At 44.3% G+C, this 18,605-nt stretch overlaps 1 protein-coding gene across 4 annotated transcripts; it reads right to left on the bottom strand.

The window, feature by feature from the left end:
- Window positions 1–1,796: 1,796 nt before the first annotated feature.
- RAB5B (RAB5B, member RAS oncogene family) lies at window positions 1,797–17,478 on the bottom strand. Of its 4 annotated transcripts, XM_027542178.1 has the most exons (7): window positions 17,370–17,467; window positions 16,079–16,137; window positions 6,986–7,247; window positions 5,759–5,910; window positions 5,367–5,489; window positions 4,721–4,814; window positions 1,797–4,407 (listed from the first exon to the last, which is right to left on the bottom strand). In XM_027542178.1, exons 3-7 carry the CDS (start codon window positions 7,146–7,148, stop codon window positions 4,292–4,294), a joined length of 648 nt encoding a protein of 215 aa, XP_027397979.1. In that variant the 5' UTR covers window positions 7,149–7,247; window positions 16,079–16,137; window positions 17,370–17,467; the 3' UTR covers window positions 1,797–4,291. The 4 variants fall into 4 exon arrangements, with proteins under 4 accessions (XP_027397979.1, XP_027397980.1, XP_027397982.1 ...); XM_027542179.1 differs by lacking the exon at window positions 16,079–16,137 and having other exon boundaries at window positions 17,370–17,478; XM_027542181.1 differs by lacking the exon at window positions 16,079–16,137 and having other exon boundaries at window positions 17,170–17,388.
- Between the last annotated feature and the right edge of the window lie 1,127 nt (window positions 17,479–18,605).

The following is an 18,605-nucleotide window of genomic DNA, read 5'->3' as shown; positions in this document are numbered from 1 at the left end:
TGCTATTACCCTTTTATCATTTGGCTAGGGAAAACTTCGGAGAAGGCAATGGCACCCCACTCCAATACTCTCGCCTGGAAAATCCCACGGACGGAGGAGCCTGGTAGGCTGCAGTCCATGGGGTCTCGAAGAGTCGGACACGACTGAGCGACTTCACTTTCACTTTTCACTTTCATGCATTGGAGAAGGAAATGGCAACCCACTCCAGTGTTCTTGCCTGGAGAATCCCAGGGACGGGGGAGCCTGGTGGGCTGCCGTCTATGGGGTCGCACAGAGTCGGACACGACTGAAGCGACTTAGCAGCAGCAGGGAAAACTTGTCATTGGCGAGCTGTGGACCTGGGGCAAACGTACCCAACACTGCCCTCTAGAGGTGAGAAGGCTCAGTTACAACCTTACTTTAAAAGTCAACTGAGCGACCAACACTTTGACTTTTTTCCCCCACCTTTAACTTTGGAAGATCATATCCCCTCCTTCCCTTTCTTCTTTCCAAAACTGAACTAGAAGAGCTTTTACTAGAAATGAAGAAGTCGTGTGGGGGTGGTAATATAAAGAAAGGGGAACTGACAGTGAAAAGGTAATTTTGGCTCTAAGGTTTTTGGAAAAAAAGATTCCCAATTTAACTGTACAATTTAATCATCAGACAGGGCTGATGCCCAACCTATCCTTCCAGTCTTAAAAAACAGGCTCAGTCCAAGGATACAGAGGAATCAGTTAAGGATTATCTGAAGCCATGAGATGAGATTTCTGCCTTGTAACTGTCACCCTACATAAAGCTACACACAGGCTTTATAGAATTGACCTTTTAAATCTCAAAAATTTTCATTTTACAGAGGAAACTGAGGCAGAGAACAGTTAAGTAACTTGACTAAGGCCATAGTTAATAAACTGTCAGAGGTGGGACTGAATTCCAGGCTATCTTTCCTGTCCTTCAGATTCTTTGGAATTTAAAACTCCTCCTGCAACCACACCTAATCTTTTCTCTGTATCATTCTCCCCGACCACTTCCACTTAGACTGTGAGGGTCAGAGCTTCAAGAATACATGGAAAAGGAGGACAATTTCCTGCTGAAATCTTCCTATTGGGGTAGAAGTCACATGATCAATCAACAATGTTAATTCAGTGATTTTTTAAAAACTTTCTTTAGGTCATGGACCCCTTTGAGATACTAATTAAGGCAGTGGGCCCTCTCCCTAGAGAGGTGCACATAAATTTTTGCATAATACTTAAAAGTATTTACAAACACCTCTCCCTCCAGTCTCATCAACTGTCTGCCCACAGGTCCATAGATGACCAACCCCTTCCATATATACATTCTGTAAGGATAGCCTAAAAAACTAAGCTAGGGACAGATTTGATGAGCTCTCTAATGGCTTGCAGTGATTAAACAGCAGTAAAAGGGCTATTTTACAAATTGGATTATCTCACTATTCAAGGAAAGATGAGTAATGAGGAGTTACCAAGATGCAGGGCTTCCTTGGTGGCTTAGCAGTAAAGAAGGTTCAATCCCTGGTGGTAAAGATCCCCTGGAGGAGGGCATAGCAACCCACTCCAGTATTCTTGCCTGCAGAATCCCATAGACAGAGGAGCCTGGCGGGCTACAGTCCATAGGGTCACAAAGTTGGACATGACTGAAACAACTAAGCATGTACATACATACGCACGCACACATGCATGCACCAAGATGCAAAGGCAGGTGTGTTTCTGGTTCAGTGAAACATTACTGGGTTGCCTTGCAAATTTCTAGTATTAGAGAAATAGCAAAAAAAAAAGAGAAGAGAAGAAGCAACACTCCAATACACCTTTTTTTCTCCTTTTTTACTTACATTAAATACATCGGTAAATCAGCAGTCGCATTCTGTTACCACGATTGTTATGTTGGGAGAGGAAGAAAAGGGGAAAAAGGCAAATGCTTTCTTAGAGGCAAAAAAAAGAAAAAGATACCCCCCCTTAAAAAACAAACAAACTGATCAGAAGAAAAAATGAAGAGCTGGGAAATAAAAACTAAGATTCCCCAAGCCCACCAGAGCTCAAAGAAAAGCAGAAGAGCTCCTAGAAAGTAGAAGGAAGGCAACAGACAGGCCCGTAAGTTAAGGCCAATCCTGTTCCTAAGGGGGGTAGTGGGAGGGAGAAGCCTGGAGAAATGGTTTCCCAGCCCCAAGGCAATGAAACGTCTTCACTCCTGCTCCATGGGGAAAACTGCACAAAGAACTTCATTTCTCAGAAACGTATGAGAGCCATCCTAGTTCTTCCACTTCTAAGGACACACTGGGTGCTTTAGGGGGCTAATGGGTGCTGGGAAAAGAGGGGGAGAATACGCGTCTCAGGGCCGTGGGAACTAAGGCTGCCCCTGGGAAAGGAAGGGAATTGAGGCATAAGTGGAAGAACCTAAGCTCAGTCCTTCAGAATCTCAGCGTCATGGATTTCTCAGCTGCTCTGGGACAGAAAGCAGTCTACAAGCCCAAAGGGCAAAATGGTTCCTAGTTCACTATGGCCTCTCCTATCTTATTTCCCCCAATTTCCCCAAAATTCTAAGCTAGAACAAGAAGGAATTTAGAGTTCTCTCTTGCCTTGATGGCTTCCCAAAGACATTCTAAAATATCTGTGAGGGACGTGGAGAGAGGCTAGAGATTTAGAAAGGACCAATGTCCTCTGGTGATGTGAGACAGTTGTGAGGGACCTTGAGTGCCAGTCATTCCCTGTCCACAGGAACAGGTGTTATGATATGAGGGGGCCACAGGTAGACCTCTGTGGTACAACTCCCTAGTGGTATGTGGATTAAACCACTGGCTGCATGGGGGATGGGTTTGGGGCAGTAAGCATGACAAACTGAAGATACTAACAAAGGAGAAAAGAAATCGGGCCTGATGGGAGGTAGGGGGGCAGAACAGACTGTACAGTGGGAATAAAGATCATACCTATTTACAGGGAAGTAGAAAAGACATGGTAATGGGTGGATCAAATTGAATGGGAACCCTGGAAAAGCACAGAAAACTCCTCCCTCTGGCCGGACTCTTCTTCACTCCCCTACAGTGAGTCGCCTATGCTATCCTGAGACTGCTCTCCAGCTGCTCAGTTAATTTCCCAGGAAAGGTAAACCTATACCCAAGAGTCAGGTTGGCAAGAATATAGGTGAAGTAAGAATTAGAGTTAGAGGAAGCTAGCAGTGGAGATTGGGCTTGACTAGCTGCCACCGGTAAAGTTCTTTGCAGCCCCTCCTCAAATCTCATATACACATTGGATTCCACTTCATTAAAAAGAGGGCAAGTAAATCAACCAAACCGCCCATTAAACAAGTATCACAAGTGAACTACCATCAATTAAAGTGCAAACTGCAGGGGGATATGGTGGCTGGGGCTGAGGCCATCTGAAGGCCAGAGAGAAAAAAATGCCTAAGTCAGAGGATGGGTATCAGAAACTGGTCCCTCCTCCATTTAGATCACAACAGAGCCAAAAGGCAGGCAACCAGTGAAGATTCTTTGGAGGACTCTGGGGTCCGGAATCTCCCCCATTATGGGGGAGAAGCTACCTAAGAAGCTGGGTGAGGGGGAAATAGGCCTTGGAAGAGTTCTTGAGCCACAGATGACGCTGCTTCTCCACCTCTTCCACTTCTGCCCAGTCAGACAATAGCAAGACTCCAACCTGGTGCCCAGGAGCTGGCCGTCCCATTCCCACCTCTACCTAGAAAAACCCTCCACAAGGCCAACTCACGGATGCTGCAGTGCTTTCAGATAGGAGAATCTCCAACCAAACAAAAACAAAAAGGCAATGTTTCCTTACTACCCCCTGCTCTGAGCCTTACTTTCCTCCAAGGCCCTTAATGTGACTGAACTGGAAACCTTCCTCAGTTCCTGGGTTTACCACCTTCTCCATCCTGGGGAGAGGAGGAAAAGGAGATCAAGAACAGAGACTGACCAAAAGCAGAAGGGGCAGGGGCAGGAGACAAAAAAAAAAAAAAGTTTTCTGAAAAAATGGGCAGAAGGAGGAGGAAAGATGAGTAGGTCACTGTCTTGCACCTATAATACAAAGTGAAGAAAGTTTGTTTTGGAAGGTAAGTCCTGGGGGATCTGACCCCCAAGCCCCAGAGTAGGGGTAGGAGGCCAGTGGCAACAGCTGCCTGGTGTTGTTGCTGAAGCGTTAAAAAGTGCCATGACGGAGCTGTCAAGAGGCAGCCCTTGGGAGCCAGGGCTCAGTGTGCTGTTACCGTAGGGGCTATGTGCTGAGGGGTGGGGATGGAGGTTATTTCTTAGCTCTCGTGCTAGCTCCATACTTGTTTGCTGCTAGCCACCCCCTCAGTTGCTACAACACTGGCTCTTGTTCTGCTGGGACTGCTCGTGAAGATCCACACCCCGGGTTCGGCCTGCTGCACCCCCCAGATTCTGGGGTTCACTCTTTGGCAACTTCTTAGCTAGAAATAAAAACAGAAGGGAACAAAGTATGGTAGATTTTACTCATTTCCCCAAAAAAGACTATTGGGGGAAAGGGGAAATGTGAGAGACTAATGTTCTCAAGAGGGGAGGGTTCATTGCAAACAACATTGAAGATGAGGGAGCTCAAGCTGGAACGAAAGGATGGAGGTCACGATGGAAAGTTACAGTATTTCCACACCTAAAGTTTTCATAAAGGGAGATACTCCCATTTACCTTTATGACCTGGGTTAGTGATCTTGCCTAGAGGCAAGGGAAAAACGACAGGAAGACCTCAGGCTGCTCTGACCTTACCTATTGCCAGGAAGAGATCGTTCACGTTCATAGCTGTCTTGGCTGAAGTCTCCATAAACAATAAGCTGTTGTCATCTGCATACGCCTGGGCCTCCTGCAAGGGGTGGGGTGTACTGGTACTCAGACTGTAGGGCAGAGACAAGTACTGCCTTTCCACTCCCATGCAGCACTGGAGCTAGGCAACATCCTAGGTTCCCTCCCCTCTGAGCCAGCTGGCCCTGGACCCATAATTTGGTGATGACTCCCTCAAGGGATATCCCATGGTCTCCACCACTTAATCCAACAAACAGATGTCAGGAAACTTAATTACAGGGAAGAAGGTAAGTTGGTTAGGGGCTTTTGGGTTCTGACACTTTTGAGTCCCTTACCTCAAATTCAATTGCTCCCTCCTTCCTCTTTTCACACTGGTACCCCCACAGCTGGTACTGGTACTCCCCTACCCCTCTGCTTTGGAATTTTCTTCTGACTCCTCTAAAATCTCCTGGCTGGCATTAGGGTCACAGTGCTGCTGTATTTAACTTGGTGCAGAACTGGGGAATGAGATGATGAATGTCCTCAGATGAGGTTTTCAGAGAGGGCAGGTTTGGAAAAAAGAGGTCCCAAGCATAGAGGGAGTGTGTCAGGAAGGACTCGGTGGCCAGCTTACTTCATACTCCACCATGCGCTTGTTGGCCAGGTCAGCTTTGTTCCCTGCCAGGGCAATAACGATGCTAGGACTGGCCTGTCGCTGTAGTTCTTTTACCCATGTCTTCGCTCGGGCGAAGGTTTCCTGGGAAAACACAAGGATGAGAATGGGTAGGCTGGAACAACCGCCAATCTAGGGCTATCACCTTCAGGTCCAATCTCAAAATTCACCTCTTCTAAGCAGCCGTTACTCATTGAAACCATTTGTTTCTGGTAATTCATTACCTCTGTCTTCTCAACACTTGGAAGCGTAATTTGTATTCTTATTTTGCTATTGCAAGAACCAGTTTTCTCTCCCCCACCTAATGTAATTCCTATAAATAAAAGCAAGGACAATCTTCTCAGCCCACTTACCTGATTAGTAATGTCATAAACCACAATGGCAGCTTGGGCACCTCTGTAGTACATGGGGGCCAAGCTATGGTATCGCTCCTGCCCAGCTGTGTCCCAGATCTCAAACTTGACTGTCGTGTCATCTAGACAAACAGACTGGGTAAGGAAGGCCGCTATGAATGAGAAAACAGAGGAGAAGTTGGTGTAAGTGGGAGAATGCACTGGAACATCCCACCCTCCTTCAAAATATCTCCACTGTCAGTCTAAGAGCAGTGACTACCCAGGCCGTTCAGCTACAGGAAAGGTTTAGCATTCTCCTTCTTATACCCTGGAAAGGTTTAGCATTTTCCTTCGGGTCCTGGCACCAGAATTAAGCCTGCTCTTGGCTAAATCCTTCCTGCCAGAAGTCTTTCCAGCTAAGGAATGGGGGCGCCATGGTAAAACTCTGAGGGCTAGAAAGAACCAGCTTTAATACCAGAGTCAACACTCTTCTAACCAAAACAGATTAAGAGATAATGAGAGACAATAAGCATCAGATAAAAGTTGATTAGAAGATTTTAAAGCCTGATGTGAGGTCCCACCATTATATTATTTGGCTGTTAAACTTTTTTGTATCACTTCTGCTGGTCTAAGAATGTATTTCCAAGGTAAGTAATAAAAGTGGAGAAGGAGAAATATGGGGAGTTCTCATATTGAATTAGCACCCTATTTCGGGATAGTGGCAGAGAGAAGGTAGCCAAGGTAGGAAAGGAATATTTCTTTATCTTTTGTATTTAGTTCTAACCTCTGCTTTACCAGATGTGTGCATCGAAGATCATCTAAGGAGCTTTTCCAAACATACACATCTATACTGCCATAAATCTCACCCTCCTTCCGAAACTAATCAGCCAATCTGAGGTAGGGCCCAGCATGCTCCCCAGGAGTTTCAGATGTACACCTTTGATTATGAGCCACTGCCTCAAATCAACCCTGCTCAAGATGACCCTCAACTGAACTTCACTGGGAAGAGGAAAATAGTCTGAGCTTAAAACAAAAAGTGTTTTTTTTTGGTGCTCAAAGGCCAACCTTTCTTTCTTCTAGGAAGAGGATGAACAGAGACCTGTTTTGGGGTATTTTGGCAATTTTTTTGTTTCATAAAAGATTTCCTTTTCAGGGAGCTAAGAGGGCCAGCGGCATAATCAGATCCCTAGATCTCCCCTTCAATAGCCCTTCTAAACACTAACTCTCTTCTCTCCCTGAAGTACTTACCTCCAATGGTGCTCTCCTGATACTCGTGGAACTGCCCTTTGACAAAACGTAATACCAGGCTAGATTTCCCCACTGCAGATTCACCCAGCAGGACCAGTTTGAACTGGCATATTTTGCTGGCCTGGGGCTGCCCATTGGGCCTGGCTGTGCTTCTGCTAGTCATGGCTAGATTATCAGAGTGGGAAAGGGTGGAGGGAGGGGGATGCCACAAAGCGGCAGAGGGGGGAGGGGGAGGGGAGGGGACGTCCAGGCTTCAACAATTCTGCAAGAAAAAAAGTGGGTAAAATTAAACATAGGGCCATGACAATGGCAATCATTTTTTAAGAGAAAGGACAGAATCTCCATTTCTTTGCTCCAATAAGGACTTAAGTCTTATAATCACCCACCATTAAAAGCTTACACCACTGAGAGGGTCCCAGGCACCTGGCACTCAGTGGTTAAGAGTGGACATCAAGAAAATAAGAATAGCATTTAAAGTAGAGTGTGCTGCAACAGAAAGACTAAAAACTGCGTGAGAGTAGTCTTTAATCTCCCAACCATTCCCCACCAGGTCTTCAAAGAACAGCAAATCGATCAACTTTTAGTTGGCCTAAAGAACACCCAGGTCCACCCAAAAGTGCCCCAGATCCCTACTATCTCTTTGGTGTCCTGGTGCTGTCCTTTTTTTACCCCTTTTTTCTAGCCTTCAAAATGAGAAATTCACTCTAGGGGTGTAGGTAACAGTCATCCCTGTGAAGAGCAAAGGGATAGCTTCTGGTTCTATATCCTTCATACATGACCATTTCTGAAAACTGACATTTCTGAAAATCAAACCAGGATCCAATTACCAGAAAAATCTATCCTCATTTCTGCTCAAAGGTAACAGAGAAACAGACTACATTCAGTGTTAACTCTTTCCCTTTGTTTCTGCCACCCCTCTGAGTCTGAAAATCTATCAAGTCTGAGTCAGTAGGCTTGATTTACTCTCAACTTGCAGCTCTCTTCTTGATGCCTAGGGATAAGACTACTCTCGGGATAAGACTACTCTCCACACTGAAAAGGCCTAATAGCTATAGCCCTCCAAATCAGAGGCAGAGAAAGAAGCTGTACCTTCTAAACACATGCAGCAATCTCCAGAAGATGGCACAGGAATAAGTCTTCAAGCAATAAATACTTGATGAAAGAATATAACTGAACCACCTTCTCTACCTTATAAGTGGCTAGGAAAGCTGGTGGTACAGAGGAAAGAGAGAGAAGTTGGGACTTTGAGTGTTCAATCATCCAAACCTGACTCTGAGGGGAAAAGAACTATGAGATTCAAAGAAGTGTTAGCATGATCAGAACATGCAAAACCACCTCACCCCAAAACTAAGCACTGCTTGGACTGTACTTTGTTGGTTCAAACTGATGTTTCCCTTCTCCAAGACTGATTCTAGTGACTCCATAAACATCATATTCTGTGACATATATAGTGAAAAAATAATTGCTTTGGGTTAAATGTATCTGCAATATCAGGGTTAAAAATATATCTGCAATATTAGTAAACATGGAAAGGATAGAAAAGCCATAGAGGAAGAAGCATAGAGGAACAAAAGCTGTGGAGTCCAATTCATTGGATTCATTTTAGTTCTGCTTATTAGCTATGAACTTTTGGACAAATTACTAAATCTACCTGTGCATCTGTTTCCTCATCTGTAAAATGGGATAACAGTCTATGAGCACCTACTTCAAAAGGTGTTGTGAGGACTAAATGCAATAATACATATAAAGAACATAAATATTTGACAAAAGGCACTATTAAGCTACTAATCATTATTAATATGACATCAAGAAAATTTCTCTTCCTGAGCCTTACCTTCTACCTTTATAAAATGGAAAAAATACCTATCTCGTACAATAGCCCTAAGGATTACGTGAAACATGTGTTTAATATAGAGCTAATAAATAGTAAGACAGGTATTATTTAGTGGCCCTGATTCACAGAAATAATCAATTTAATATATTAAAGGACATCTCAATATTAGTTGTTATCAATATAATCCTAAAGAGCAGCCATCACATGAAGGAGGTAGAGGAAAAAAAGAGAAAAAAAAAAGTGTAAGAGGAAGTTAACAGAGAAATGAGATAGAAATGAGAAAGCCCAGAAAAGTCTCAGCATAGACTAGATTAAGACAGAGGACTGAATAAAATTACTCTGATCTTACTGGGTATTTTGTAGTCCCCCAGGTCAATGAGTCCTAAGAATTCAGATATACATGTGCCACTTTGTGATGAACTTTTCACTGGTTTATGATGAAATGATTAAAATTAAAATGATACAGCAAGTTTTTCACAAAGCTAAATTTATTCAATTTAAGAGTATCCTTTATAACATGATTTCTAACTTCTTAGTATCAATTTTCTCTCAAAGGTAAATATGTATTTATTGCATGGATAAGCCTCTAAGACCTATAGTTCAATTTTAAAAAAAGCAAAACACTCGGCTGATTCTATTTCTATAAACAAAGCAAAATTCTACAAAGACAAAGGTATGGAAAGATACATACTCATCTTCCCTCTAGGGAGAATGAGACTAAGGAAAATGGTATGTAAAGAACTCAGATATTTTCATGCTACATAAATCTTTCTTTTATTAACAGGAAATATATAAAGTTTCCTACATAACTTTTTTTAAAAATAAATAATGGTGTTGCTAGTCAGTAGTAAGCTTTTTAAATATACTTATGTGGAAAAACAGAAACCCTTAAATTTAATTTGTCTGTTAAATCCAAAATTCTGGGAACCAGTACTGCAACTGCAAGAATTAGTATTAATTAGCTTCTTAACTACTAGTCACAGTTCTTTAGCTCTTTTCATCCTCAAACCTTTAAAGGAGTGTTTTTATTGTGTAAGCCAAGTAGTGATCTTGAAATTGCTTGGTGGATCATGATCAGTATATTAAAAAAAAAAGAAAGAAATTACCATGTGGCATGCAAATAATAAGCACAAGAATCATTTTGTGAAAATGCTTCTTCACTTGTGGTTGTATGTACACACACTGAATTTTGATGTAAAAAAACTTTTTTTTTTTTTTGAGCCATGATCAAAAAAAAAAAATTCAACAAACATTGCTTTGGAGAGGCCTGCCACTGAAGATGGGTTAGTAGGAAGTCTAATCTCTGGCTGGCCTACAAAAGCACTTCCAGGTGAAATTAAGATGAGGGCTGAATATAGCTCTCCAGGGGTCAGAGGTTTTCTAATCCTGCCACTAAAGTTATGGAGCAATTAGGAAAATGGAATGCTAAAGTCAACAGAGGCAGTCCTGCACAGTGGTAAGGGCTCTGGAATCAGGCAAGCCTTAGTTTTTTCTCTGCTTTGTCAATTAACCCACTGTGATCCTAGGCCACTCACTCCTTTTACCTTTCTTGGCTTCAGCTTCCTTATCTATGAGGATCTGGGGGTGGAGTAAGAAGGATAATAGGGGAAAATAGTAAAAGGCAGAATTTGAATTCAAAGTTCTGGGTACCTTTAAGAAATATGTTTCTTTATACAGTTTCTCAGCATCTGTGAGGATTATTTTTAAAAATATATTTATGTAATACTTCATATACATTGTTTCACAGGTAAAGAGGATAAGCCATTATAACTCTACACTTGAAAACAGATGAAATGATAGGGAGAAAAAAAAAACCTACAGATGATAAGCTGATTAAGTTTCCTTTAGGTTGATACACATATACTATACTCTTAAGAAACAACAGGAAAAGTGACTAGATTCTTTGACTTACTTCCTCACATTTCAAAGCAACTGATCCAAGGGGCAGAACACTAAGTTAGAGTGAACTAAATTCTCATTTGCAGACACATCTTTCTAGGCCTGGGAAAACAGTAGGAGTTGGAAGTGTGAAGATAGGAAACAGTAGGGAATTCCCTGGCGGTCCAGTGGTTAAGACTCCATGCTTTCATTGCCGTGGCCTGGGTTCAATCCCTGGTCAGGGACCTGCAAGTGGCATGGCGTGGCCAGGAAAATTAAAAAAAAAGGTAGGAAACAGTCACAGACACTCGGGTCGAAAAGCCCCTCGTCACTGACCCCAACAGATGGTAAGTCAAGCCAGAGTCAATGAGCAAACTTTCTTGAACTGTCAGAGATTAGTAACTACTGGGTTAGGAAAGACTAACTCCCACTCCAGTATTTCAGCTCAAGACTGTGTCCTATCTTCTCTGTTCACGGTAATTGACCAGCTGCCCATCTCTGTGCCTTCATCTTTAATCCCAGCTTGTTAATAAGAGTATCACATTTTCTATGCAACAGCTAGACTCTTGAAAGATCAGGGGTACAGAAATGGAATAATACACATAAGATTCAATTGATTTCTCCCCTATTCTGGTGATGATTTTTTTGGCTGACAATTGACAGTGGGCAAACGAGCTATCCGAAGGCAAAAAACTAAACACAGCCAACCAGTCAGGTGGTGTGATGACTATTACCTTCAAACCTGAGGCAAGAAAGGGAGGAGATTTTTCTCCCCTTCAGCCCTTTCAGTTCAGATGAGAATGACTTAACTTCCCTCAGAATTCCAGCTTCACAAGAATGGCTTATCAAATGACTAAGGCTTGACTCTGTCATCAGTCCACTGGGGAAGGGGAACGTGGAGAATGAGGGGCAAGTTCTTTAGTGTAGGTAGCTCTCCCAGCAGAGGAAAATATGAACAGGAAAGCTTTCTAAGGGACTTCCCTGGCGGTCCAGTGGTTAAACTGAGATTTCACTGCAAGGCGGGCAAGAGTTTGATCCCTGGTTGGGGAACCAAGATCCCACAAGCAGCATGGCAAAAAAACCAAACAAACAAGCAAACCAACACAAAGGGTTGTTAGCAGCTTAGCCTGCTGATGCCTAGTAGGGCAGGACTCCATTCCTCAGATCCCTTCCCACTTGGTAACTTTGAGTTCCTATGTCAATTACATATGATGTGTATGTTAGTCACTCAGTAGTGTCTCTTTGTGACCCCGTGGACTGTAGCCTGCCAGGCTCCTTTGTCCATGTCCATGGAATTCTCCAGGCAAGAATACTGGAGTAGGTTGCCATTTCCTTTTCCATGGGATCTTCCCAACCCAGTGATTGAACCTGGGTCTCCTGTACTGCAGGCAGATTCTTTACCATTTGAGCCACCAGGGAAGCCCAACTACATATAATGGATGCCTCCAGAAGTCTGTCATCTATCAATAGAGACTGAGTTTCAGATAAAGAGCCACTGGAGTCTAGCTCCCTCCCTTATGTTAGCCCTATAAATTCAGTTTTGCAGATTAGAGGCAGTTTAGAGGTCATCTAGTCCAATCTGTACTTTACAGTGAGGAAACTGAGGCAAATAAAATCAACCAACTTGCCCATACAGCCAGCTATCACACAACAGATTAGTAGCAAATATCCTTCTAGCAAGTACTCCTAGTAAGGCACTCTTGCTCCTATAATACCACTATACCACTTAAGGAAGCAGGAGATGCTGAACTCTGAACTGAAATTCAAAGAAAGTACCAGGACAGGAACAAGAGCTTAGACTGGATAGTTTCTGCCTCTATACAGTTTGGATAAGTACTTCCTTTGGGACTGAAAACAAGTTAGGAAGCCCCAGGCCTTCCCTGGGAACTAGAATCTAGTCCCATATCCTTCTGATAGAAGCAATCATTTATTACTATGCTTCTCTAAAAGGTATTGACCAACCCCTGCCAGGAGAGCTGAAATAGGAGCAATTCAATGGCGGGCACTAGGGAAAGAAGTGGTAATTTCTGCAGAATTCAATGGGCCGTGGGATTAATGTGAGATTTACTGAATAGAAAGACAGCACAGAAGCTAGTAAGTGTCTTCAACTCTCCAACTTTGTTTAGACCCCAAGTTACCAAAATCTTAAATTGAATTTCACTACTTGGCTCATTGCACTGATCCAATGTTAACCAATGAGTCATGGGCTTAAAAGAGTTTTTCCACTTCCCCTTACCCTCTCCCTGCTGTTCAGTAGCTCCAGTCATGTTTGACTCTGTGTAGCCTACCAGGTTTCTTTGTCCATGGGATTTCCCAGGCAAGAATACTGCAGTGCGTTGCCAGTTCCTTCTCCAATCCTCTCCCTTATATTTCCCCAAAAGCAAAAAAGCACACTTAATCTCTTATCAGCATGGTACTGCAAAGTCCCTCATATTGACCTAGGAAAGACTGGAATGCCTTTCTCCACTTTGTCTGCCTAGCAAATGCCTAATGTATCTTTTAAGGACAAACTCAAATGTCACATTCTCTGTGAAATTGTGTAATTACCCTCTCACCCCAAGAGAATTCACCATTGCTTCCTCTGGAATCCCATAGTATTAAGACTACATTCTTGGGAATTCCCTGGTAGTCCTGTGGTTAGGATTCAGGGCCTTCACGGCCTGGGGCCAGGTTCAATCTCTGGTTGGGGAACTAAGATCCCACAAGCCATGTGGCCTGGTCAAAAAATAAAAAAAACTGCATTCTTATCACAACATTTACTACATTATTTAAGTGTATCTGTCTGCTCTGCTAAACTAAGAACTTCTCAAAAAGAGTGACTATTTATGTCATTTTCAATCTCCAGAGCAAAACACAATGTCGGGGTTCCTAGTTCAGGCCTCCCTGTCCATCACCAACTCCCGGAGTTCACTCAAACTCACGTCCATCAAGTCGGTGATGCCATCCAGCCATCTCATTTTCTGTCGTCCCCTAGTAGGTATTCATTAATGTCAAAGCAATCCTGCTTGCTTCCTCCATCTACTCCTCCCCTTCTGGACAGAATCTTATTTCCATTTGGGAACGTTTTTAATAGGCCAAATTGCTCTCTCGCCTGTTTGTCATCTCCCCTGGATAGAGGGCCCTCTTGGGACCCAGCCCACAAGGTACTGTTGCAACTCACATGGGCTAACTGCTTTTCCTGTCACCCGTTACTTTACTATGCTTCAGATGGCCTAATCACACCAAATATGCAGCCCTCCCACTGTAACACTGAGGCAACTATGGTTAAAAACAAAGTTTTCTGAATCTTCAGTTAATGTTAAGTGCTAAAAAAAACTTTGGTTCAATATCTCCATTAATTCTTAAACTTAAGAAACACAAGTTTAAAAAAAGGAAAAATAAAAAATCATACATCTGAAAAGGTTTCTGCCCCTCAACAGAAACTACAACCTGACCTAGAATATGCACACTTTGCTCACCTGGGTGGCTCCTTACTCAGCTCAGTTACTGTTCAGTCAATGACTAAATCTTTCCTAAAACACTCTTTTGGGAAGTGGGAGTGTATTGTGTAGGGTTTTAAGGTATCCCTCCTCCAACCAGGCTGTTGCATTTCCTTAATTTAAATACACTGTCTCACACTTTGGTTATTACTTACCAATCTGAAATGCCATAGGATTAGGGAGCAGGCACTTGCTTCTCATACCTATGTCCCCTCCTAAGTCAAATTCGTATCAGTGAGCACAAACAAGCAAACTGTAAAAGAGCAATCCTTGCTCCTGGGCAAAAAGAAGGGATGAGGTATGATTTCAAGAGCAATGGGAAACTCCTCTTCTCCAAATATATTTTTGTAACTCCAGATCTATGTTTGAAATTCTATACTGATAATTTCCATTCTTTAACTCCCTCTTTAAAAAGCAAGAATTCTTGGGAGGATTAATACTTTAAATGACTTCGTTATTTACACCCTAATGTGGAGCAATTTTAGACCATTTTTCTTGAAAGTAGGCTTTGATTAAGGGGAAGGTAGAAAAGATAAGAAGAGATGTATAGAAGAAAGTGACAAAAAAAAAAAAAGGGACAGGATACCATCAGGATGTAGGAAATGGCAAAGCCTAGTGAGGATTTAAAACACATACACATCTACACAATTTTCTCTAGGACTGGCTTTGTAGAAGAGAAAACAAAAGCTTCTGGAGGGACAACAATCAAGGTTTCCAAGGGCACTGTACAAAGGCTGGGCACATCACAGGGCTTCTAAAGCCAGTAAGGACAAATTCAATTAATAAGGTGGTGTAAAAAAGTGTCCCAGTTGTGTTGAGGTTTAGAGGAAAACCAATTTCAAAGCCAGAAAAATTTGGAAGCTTCTCATATCACTATAGAAAGACAGACACAAAGGGCCTTTAGAAGAACCACCATCTTCTTTGGGGATAATGAAGGGAGAGTCATATAATTTGAACATGCAGAGACCATGAACCACAGGACAGAAATCTCAAATTCCTCACTTTAGCAAAAATGCCAATAATTTTCCCAAACAAAATGATTCACTTTAACTTTTCTTTCCTGCCCATAAAAGAGAAAGACGTTTTGGCCACCTATTTGGGCATTTCCTTAGGATACCCGGGAAGATCCTCTTGAAGAGGCTTCCCTGGTGGCTCCAGACGGTAAAGTGTCTGCCTGCAATGCGGGAGACCTGGGTTTGATTCCTGGATCGGGAAGATCCCCTGGAGAAGGAAATGGCAATCCACTCCAGCACTCTTGCCTGGAAAATCCCATGGGTGGAGGAGCCTGATAGGCTACCGTCCATGGGGTCGCAAAGAGTCGGACACGACTGAGCGACTTCACTTTCCTTTTAGGATACCCAGTGCACAAGTAGGGTGTGTGCGTTTGTGTAAGAATGTGAAGGGATAACCCAGAGTACAGCTCTCTACTTGTCTGAATTTGATAAAAGCAAGACAGAATGAACTGTGAAAGGAGCACAATAAATAACAGAGTATCATCCCAGAAGGGAAAACTGGAAAGGAGAAGCCAGAGCATGGTGGGAACATGAAAACAGAACTGCCTTTGGTGGCACATTCCCCAAAGTGAAGTAAGATTAGTTTGATCTACTGTCTCTTATCTCTGACCTTTCTGGATGAAATGAGCAGGGTATATGTGGGAGGTTTTACACTTTTTACACTTCCATAAAACCTGAATATTTTAATATGTACATACCACTTGTCTAATTAAAAAGAAAGTAGTTATAAAATACAGTGGTATAAAATGGAAAAAGGAGGAAGTATAATAAGGGAAAATCCAATAAGCTCCAATCTATGGGGGGAACTAAGGAGGTCAGTAGACTGTTAAAAATATATGAGGAAGGGACCTCTGGGTCTTAGAAATCCATCTTCCTTTTCTCTACTCACCTCCTTCCCCGAGTGCCTCTGTTTGACCCAGCTTTCTAATAGCTCAGAAACCCCGGCTCCTGAAGAAGGAGACAAAGAACGGGTGATGCCAACCTTCTGGAATGAAATTTCTCTCTTCCCCAAATCCCTTCCTCTGTGATATCACCTCATATTTCCAGGCTTGATTCCACATAATCATTACCTGCCTGGGAAATACCCAAGTCTAAGTACCACAGAAGTTTCACCAACTATGGTCAGACGATCTTTGGATGGTTGGGGATACATAAGCCCATTTCTAGAGCAGAAAATGAATCACTAATTCCCCACTTCCAGGTGAGAGATATGGTCCCCAATATAGACCACATTATTAAGCAGGAAAGAAAGGAACAAACATCCCCCAAACCCAACTTCTTAGCTTTTTCACAGGACATGAAACAGGAGGTAAGAAGAAACACCGAGACTGCAGCCTAAACCAGCTTGAGGCCAAGGGAGAGAGTAGGGGCTGAGTTGAGAACTGCCAACAGTCACAGAAAAAAAACAATTTGTCTTCACTGTCTACCCTGAGAGTATCAGAAAACTTCAACTTGCCACATCTCCACACCAATGGGAACAAAAGCGCGAGTACTCGCAAAACCCAAGGCCCCCAGCTCACCCTTCAGCATTCCCTGAAGTTCCCATCACTGATTCGTGGCCCTGCTTCCACTAGTCCGGCTACCTGAGTCTTCTAGATTAGGAAAGCTTTCTTCGCTTGTGTCAGTCCTCCCACACTGATCCCTCTCGGCTCAACTCTGGGGCACCCTAGTTATTTTTATAATAGCCACTTTGCCTGAAAAGAATGCCTCTTACCCAGTTAAGAGCCCTTCCCTCACCCTTCCAATGAGACCTCTCGAGAGTCCCGCCCCGGTTCCCCTCGGGGCCAGGGCGTCGGGTTTGACCCCTCCTCACCTCCCGGCGAATGACTTACCTCACCCGCCGCCCAGTCCCTTTCCCCCAGCTCCTCCTTCTTCGGCGCCGCTCATTGAGGCCTGCCCCTGCCCGCACGCGAGCCCCGGGCCTCCTGCGCCGGCCCCCAGCCCAGCCGCCAAAACCTCCCGGCCGCTTCCCCGACTCACCAACTTCGGGCTCCCAGCCCGCCCGGCCCCCTCCTCAGCGCCCCCATTAGGCCTGCCGGGGCCTGGTCCCCTTCTCCCCTCTCCAGTGGGCCATTCTAACCCCTCGCAGAGGCCCAGACCCTCCTCTGCCCTCAGACCAGGCCGCTTTCCTTTCCGGGGTGCCTCCGCCCCTGCCCTTGCGGGCTCCATCAGCCCGGTACCTGGGGCTCCGTCTCCCCCGTCGGGCCCAAGCCTGTGTCGAACAGACAAACAGCTGCAGCTCAACCAAACCCTCTTGCCCCTCCTCCTCCTCCTCCTCGCCCTGGGGCGGGGCCCCAGCCAATTGCACGACTACCCGCCTACCATCAAGGGTGGGCTCTCTGCGTGCTAATCCGCCAATCCTCTGGAGAAAGGCGGGACTCTTTCGGCGCTGTCACCAACGAGTACGAGAAAAGGACTGGATAGGCGAGACTCCAGACCAATACAGTGAGGGAAACCTTGAAGATGGACGAGGTGAGGAGCCACTAAAGGGCGAACTCTTCAAGGTAGGGGGCGGCACCCCATTGATAGGCGTATACTTTAACCAATAAAATCTCGATGCCCTCATGACCCCGCCTTTTAACTTATAAACATCTAATCAGGTGAGCGATGGAGGCGGGCCAAAGTGAAACTTCAACCAGTACTGAGAAAAGTCGGGACTTGAATGGCAGGCAAGGCGGGGTTGAAAGAGGCCTTAGGAACGCCGCTACTGACCTTCGCCCCTCCCCCGGGGTTTGGCGGGGGCTACCTCCAGCGCCCCGCCTTGGATGACAAATTCGCGGGCGTGAAGGGAAATACCTCTCCTAAGGACCCGGAGCCTGGGAATTTAAGCAGCCTTCACGTCGGTGCTTCCTCCTTTTAGTTGGGGCCTCAGAGCACAGGAATTTCGGGGGTGGCCCTCGGGCAGTCTGAGATGTTTTGTGGTGAGCTGAGACAGTGGCAGGTCCAAGAACTGGTAGTTTGGGGAGGCTTTAACCGGAGAAGGCGATGGCACCCCACTCTAGTACTCTTGCCTGGAAAATCCCACGGACGGAGGAGCCTGGTGGGCTGCAGTCCATGGGGTCGCGAAGAGTCGGACACGACTGAACGACTTCCTTTTCACTTTTCACTTTCATGCACTGGAGAAGGAAATGGCAACCTACTCCAGTGTTCTTGCCTGGAGAATCCCAGGGACAGGGGAGCCTGGTGGGCTGCCGTCTATGGGGTCACACAGAGTCGGACACGACTGAAGTGACTTAACAAAAAAAAAAATTAGCCCCTTTACAATAATTTTCGTACAGACGGTTGATACATTCAGAATCATATGTAAATGTGAATAAATATATTTGAAAAACTCTGCTGTTTGTAATATGCAAAAAGAAAAGAAAAAAAGGCAAACTTATTGGGAAACGCAGCGTCAATGCGAATTCCCTTGGAGC

Source organism: Bos indicus x Bos taurus, chromosome 5 (genome assembly GCF_003369695.1).
Source record: "Bos indicus x Bos taurus breed Angus x Brahman F1 hybrid chromosome 5, Bos_hybrid_MaternalHap_v2.0, whole genome shotgun sequence".
NCBI classification, from domain to species: Eukaryota; Metazoa; Chordata; class Mammalia; order Artiodactyla; family Bovidae; genus Bos; species Bos indicus x Bos taurus.
Note: the sequence above shows the minus strand (reverse complement) of the source record. Positions and strands in the feature narration are given on the sequence as shown.

Bases quoted from the DNA above. Each gene is read 5' to 3' on its own strand.
- RAB5B (XM_027542179.1), bottom strand. From the start codon at position 7,148: ATGACTAGCAGAAGCACAGCCAGGCCCAATGGGCAGCCCCAGGCCAGC. The intron at 5,911-6,985 runs GTAAGTACTTCA...TCTCATTCATAG, and splicing joins TCAGGAGAGCACCATTGGAG to CGGCCTTCCTTACCCAGTCT. The intron at 4,815-5,366 runs GTAAGCTGGCCA...CACCCCTTGCAG, and splicing joins AGCGCATGGTGGAGTATGAA to GAGGCCCAGGCGTATGCAGA.